Below are 6,088 nucleotides of genomic sequence, written 5' to 3'. Positions count from 1 at the left end.
TATATATATATACTGTAGTTCATAATTTCAGTTCTCAAAAAAGAACTTGACACAAATGCCAGACCTTTTCATGTAGATCCAAAGGCACTAAGATAAAAACCACTAAAACTACAAATCTTTATCTCACACAACGCATCACCGTAATGTGTTATATAACAGTGCTTAGCATCCCTTAGTTAGAAAACGCATTTAAACAGGCAAGTTTGTTCACTGGCAGTGTTCTTTCGACTGATGGGATGAACTATGGAAAACATGCTCATTTGAAATACTGTAAATAGTTGTGTAGTTGCTCACAGTCTTGTGCAGTTCTTTCCCAGCTTAAAGCTGTTTTTTGCTTTGTAAATCGAGGGCTCCGGACACGCAATACGGGATGATGCTGACCGTGGCGAGGGGAACGGTGGCGCTCTTGCAGAAAGACAGCAGGTAGAAGAGAGCAGCCGTGTGTGTGGGAGGCTTTATGGTGTCGAAGAGATGCAGCAGAGACAGAGAGGCGACGATACAGGTGATCCTGACCTGAGCGCTGCTGCTCTTCTTGCTTTCTGTGTACAGCGGGGAGTGAAGGCCGAGTCCCAAACCAAACAGGGTGCCCATGTTCCTCAACAGGCTGGCGAACGGCGTGGTGTCCAAATGGACCCAGGCTGGATTGACGCACCACCGCTGGGCTTTCTCAAGGGTCCACAGCAGATCCACACCCAGAGCTTTGAGAAGCAGGTACAAGCCCACCGCAAAAGAGAGCAGGAACAGTGTGATGTTGAAGTAATTCTTTAGACTGGCACTGTAGATCAATTTCTGTCTGTTGAAGGCCTCGGCAACAATCATGCCTGTGAAAAACAAGAAAAAATTAATTCATTTTATTACCTCAAGACATTTTTTAAATTGTTGTGCTCCTTAACAGGTACACTACTGGTCAAAAGTTTAGAATAATTGCAATTTGTGTGTGTGTTTTCAAAAGAAGTGTCTTATTCTCGCCAAGGCTGCATTTATTTGATCTAAAATAGAGTAAAGATTGTAATATTGTGATGTACGTGTTTTCTATTTTAAAATGTAATTTATTCCTGTGACGCAAAGCTGAATTTTCAGCATCATTCCTCCAGTCTTCAGTGTCACATGATCCTTCAGAAATCATTCTAATATGCTGATTTGCTTCTCAGTTATTATCAATTATTACTGGTGCTCAATTAATTAATTTTAATGAATTTATAATGGTCCTCAATATAGTCTATGTTGAAAAAAGAAAGTTTTGCTACTTAATATTAGTGGAATCTGTGATGCATGTTTTGTAGGAATAGAAAGTTCAATGAACAGCATTAAAAAAAAAAATTATAGAAATATTTTGTAACATTAAATGTCTTTACTGTCACTTTTTATCAGTTTAATGCATCATTGCTGAATAAATTTATTTATTTTTTCTTACTTACCCCAAACTTTTGAATGGTAGTGTATCTCCAGAAAAATATTAAGCAGTAAAACATTGATAATAATAAATGTTTCCTTAGCAGCAAATCAGCATATCAGAATGATTTCTGAAGAATCATGTGACACTGAAGACTGGAGCAATGATGCTGAAATTTCAGCTTTGCATCACAACAATAAATTAAAATTTTAAATATATTAAATTAGAAAACAGATATTTTAAATGATGGTTTTCTGAGCCGCTTACCTGAAATAACTCCTGCGAAAACTTGATGTGGGAAATGAGCGGCGATGAAGACTCGAGAGAGACAAACACAGACCTGGACCGTCCAGAAGAGCGTCCAAAGTGAACCACGCAAGTATCTGATTAAAAAACAGTTAGTACATCATAAACATATTGCAGAAGCAACTATCTATTTTGAAACAAAAGCGGTGTTAAACTAGCCTGATTGTGATAAAGATTGACTTACAGGCTCTTAGACGAAGTTTTCTTCTCTTTGCTCAGCATTATGGCAAGGATTGAAGTGACCAATGTGTAGTAAACACCAGCAGCGCCCATAGCATGACCAGATGGGCTTCCTGCATCAAGAAGCAGCTATGTGATCAAAGTGCTCTTTTGATGTATGATGAAACTGGTGTTAAGTGGATTAGTATGGTACTTCTAGAGGAGATAGACGCACCTGGGCCGGTCTCACAGGTCATGGGATACTGCTCTATATGTGGCACTGAGCTGTTGATGTAGTAAGAAGTCTCATGGACCCACCAGTATGGACGTTCTCCAAACAGGATCCTTAAACAGATGAATAGAACAACATTAAAATTCAATTCATGATTTAATTTGACAGTGAACTCTTTATTGGTCCTTTTTCTTACCATTTGAAGACCAGATTGAGCCAGTCTCCTATCACAGCCACCCAGATGAGCTTGATCCCGACTGATTCTTTCAGATGGAACCAGATGGGAAAGAAGATGAAGAAGGTGTTCCTCAGATCTGCCGCAAAGGAGACGAAAAGAAACCATCCTTGGGCGTCTTTGTAATGGGTCTGCAGGTATTGGGTGCTACTCACTCCAAACCCGTGCAATGTATCCATCACAGCATTCATGTTAAGACTTTCTCTACGGCACTGTGTGTTGAAGAGCTAGTCAAGAGTGATAGTCCTCCAGCGCCTACCCTTGGTTTTTATACTAGCAGGCCCACCACCACAACGCATGGACAAAACGATCTTTGAACCTTGCACATGTGTAATAAAACACAGAGTGGAACAGAAAAAAAAAACGTCAGAGTTAAGAGCGTGTTTGTCCTGTCAGAAGAGATAACGCACAAACAAGTTCAGGAGAAAAAGGACGTAGAAAAGACAAAGCAGTGAATCATTGAACTAATCTGTGACCTCAGAAACACATCCAACCTCTGTCAACATTTGTAGCTCTGTTTCTAAATATATACAATTATATATATGTGTGTGTGTGTGTGTGTGTACTAATAAATATAAAAATGTATTTACTAATAATAAGATATATAAATATATCTATTAATATTAGAAATTTGATCAAAATCTGTCTATTTGCATGATTTATACAGCATTAGGTTATGAGTGATTCTTACCAATAAAATATTAATTTGGTACATAAAGAAAATTAATCCTAAGGTTTGCATTATGATATTATTTCCCTATATATAAAACAATTAATTCAATATATTTACACTTATAGTTACACTTTTAAGTAATTTGTTTAATGTAAATCAGCATAAAAACAGTATTACAAGTGTAAATACTTTACAATTTAAATAATGTCCTGTTGTAAAACAAGTTATTCATTTTGCCACAACAAGCACGTGTTGTGATTATTCTATAGACCTATGTCATTTTTGACTTTTGGAAAAACTAGGGCAAAAATTTACCCAAACAAAAAAGGGGAATCCTATTCAGAAGACAATCTCAGTGTTATGGGAACCTGTTGCTCTCAGACAAGCATTTTTGACTGCTTACATAGGCACTTGCTGATTTGCATTGAATTGGTTTGTTTACATGTGTGTTACATAAGGGAATCAATCATTACATTGATCAGTGATGCTTAAATGACAAGCATAACTGTAATCAATGCGAGGCTTTTTGTTAGTTGTTAGTCAGTTGTAGCTGATACTTGTAGTGTTTGTTCATCTTTCCAATTACTTACAGACCGTCTTTGCACAGAATAGAAGAAAATGATAGTGGTTTTTGCTGGTACAAAACTCTCTGCAAGGATGTTGGATTGGTCACTTTTCAATACGCTAATCAAAATAGCCCACTCCCGTGTCTCTATGATATTTTGGTGCCAAGACAAGAGTGTGGCCCAAGGACCTCAGTACACTTCTCCAAATCCAAACCCTTGTGAAAAAGAAGTGTGCTTAATTGTATTGAATGCGAACTTATAGTGTACCTACAATCATGAAAGTCTATTTTTAAAAAATGTACTTGCAGATAATATGATATTGATGAAATAATAGGCCACTTAATGGTAGGCCTACTTAAAGAGAGAAACTGTCATGTCTATATTACTTAAGTACACTTTCAAATGTTTTGTTGTGCTTCAAGTTTACTTAATTTGTTGTGTTGACTAACATACTAAAGCACTTGTAAAGTACTTGATTTTATTTTTAAACAGTGTATTATTTGAGATTATATTTAAAGGTAATATTTTTAATAAAATGTAACTTCATCATTACAAATGTGTACAAATACAGAGTTCTGGCATTAAACTCTAGATGGCGCAGTCCGATAGGTCTAACGCAATCTGACCTAATGACATCATTATCACATGGCACAGCTGATTGGTTCTCTCCTGTATTGGTAGCCAATGAGCTCGCTGCTCATCATTCAAATATATGACTAGTGCTTGCCGTAGCAGTTGCGGCTTGCTTCAGAAACCCTCCACCTTCCCCAGCTCCACCTGTATAGCTCTGCTACGAGGTGATTCATGTATGCTATATGGGGGTTATTTCATGTATGTTATATTTGCAGCAGCAATATTTCTTACATGCTCACAGCAGCAACAGCAGCTTAGCAGATCTATTCCAAGACCAAATACATTAACATTGTCATGTACATTACCATGCCAATCCCTCCGAGAGTTGTCATGACTTAAATACACAACATACACATTTCAATAGAATTGACATTCAAGTATATTTTAGTTTATCATAAATGCTTGACATTACATTCAACTCTAACCAAAGATAAAATAAATAATTACATATAAATACACATAAAGATGTACTTAAGTCCTATTTAGGTGGGTCATAAAAACACTCTTAAATTCAACTAATTGCATCTAATATAAATGTAACCTATTATACATTTCCGTTTAATTGTAAACAACATGCAAAAAAGTTTCCAAAAACATTACATTCAAATTGTATGCAAGTATATTCTTTTAAAGTATATTATACTTCATAAATATGCTTATATTATGCATAAGCGAAGCCCAATGTACTTAAAGCATCTTTTTGTAAGAAGTACACCAAACCAAAATGTCACAAGTCAGAACACAAATGGATCAATTAATTTGTCATACAGAACAGTATGGCTCATTCTTTTTCCCATTTGCAGATTGGCAAATGATCACAAGCCAGACAGAACCATTAAAACTAGAATATTTATATTAAATGCATCGTTTCAAAATGTCATCTCAGTGACATCACACTTCATGAAACCAAAGACAAAACTAATGTCTGTCTATTTTATCAGCATATGTCCCATCAGCGTCATCACAGGTGAAAGGTCCTGAAATCGAGGGCCTCTGAGTTCTCCAGTCAACATGCAAACAAAACCAATCCATCTAGCCTTGAATAAAGTCCAACTAGAAAAGAAAACCGGGGTCCGATGGTTGGATGAAGCCTGGCGGGCTGCCTTCGTATCTGCAGTGTGATCCCCATTCCTGTGCCCTGTGTCCGTCCTCCACTTTTCCAGGCTGACCGTCCCGATCTCAGACTGCAGAAATGGACCTGCTCCACAGCTGGGGGGTGAACCTAGCCGTCCATTTGCAGACGAAGTACCGGGACTATGAGAATCTGTTTCAGTGGGTGTCCTCTGTGGCCGATCTCCACGCCACCTTCTTTGTGTTTTTTCCCATTTGGTTTCATCTGCGCAGAGACATAGGCGTTAAACTCATCTGGGTGGCTGTGCTTGGAGACTGGCTAAACCTCGTGCTGAAGTGGTGAGATGCTCATCGGTTTGTGTATTGTTAATCTCTGAGCTAGAAATAAACATGATAAGATTATGCTGGTTGAAAAAATGACTTGGAACCAATTTGCACTCAGAAATTGCTAGTAAACTTCACAAATAATATTAAGTAATGGCAAGTAACACGTGGAATGACACATGAAATTTTGAAGTAGAAAGACTGAAATCGTATTTTCTTGTAAAACATACTCCACTAATGTGGGTTTTATTTACAATTTAAAAATAATTTTTACAGTGTAATAAATTGGTGCATTATCAGAAATATTATAAATTAAATACTGCAGCACAAAGAAAACATAGAACACAATTATTTAATTCAATAATATTTATGTAATAACTTAAATATGAATAGAAATAACTAATTTTTAATTGATAATTAATTTATAATATTTCCAGTAGTTCACCAATTTTATTATACCGTAAAAAAAAAATAATAAATAAAATAAATAAATATA

The 6,088-nt window shown here is 36.4% G+C and overlaps 2 protein-coding genes across 2 annotated transcripts in view; one reads left to right on the top strand and one right to left on the bottom strand.

The window, feature by feature from the left end:
- Positions 1–41: 41 nt before the first annotated feature.
- g6pc1a.2 (glucose-6-phosphatase catalytic subunit 1a, tandem duplicate 2) lies at positions 42–2,577 on the bottom strand. Its single transcript, XM_016495470.1, has 5 exons — positions 2,287–2,577; positions 2,094–2,203; positions 1,884–1,992; positions 1,661–1,776; positions 42–821 (listed from the first exon to the last, which is right to left on the bottom strand). Exons 1-5 carry the CDS (start codon positions 2,514–2,516, stop codon positions 319–321), a joined length of 1,068 nt encoding a protein of 355 aa, XP_016350956.1. The 5' UTR covers positions 2,517–2,577; the 3' UTR covers positions 42–318.
- A 2,556-nt stretch (positions 2,578–5,133) lies between these two features.
- g6pc1a.1 (glucose-6-phosphatase catalytic subunit 1a, tandem duplicate 1) overlaps positions 5,134–6,088 on the top strand; it is a 4,955-nt gene continuing 4,000 nt past the window's right edge. The window contains exon 1 of the mRNA XM_016495469.1: positions 5,134–5,607. Coding sequence (XP_016350955.1) covers positions 5,390–5,607 — 218 coding nt within the window. The 5' untranslated portion in view covers positions 5,134–5,389. The remainder of the gene's footprint in view (positions 5,608–6,088) is intronic.

The sequence above is a fragment of the Sinocyclocheilus anshuiensis genome, unplaced genomic scaffold (assembly GCF_001515605.1).
Source record: "Sinocyclocheilus anshuiensis isolate Anshui unplaced genomic scaffold, SAMN03320099.WGS_v1.1 scaffold466, whole genome shotgun sequence".
In the NCBI taxonomy this organism is placed as follows: Eukaryota; Metazoa; Chordata; class Actinopteri; order Cypriniformes; family Cyprinidae; genus Sinocyclocheilus; species Sinocyclocheilus anshuiensis.
Note: the sequence above shows the minus strand (reverse complement) of the source record. Positions and strands in the feature narration are given on the sequence as shown.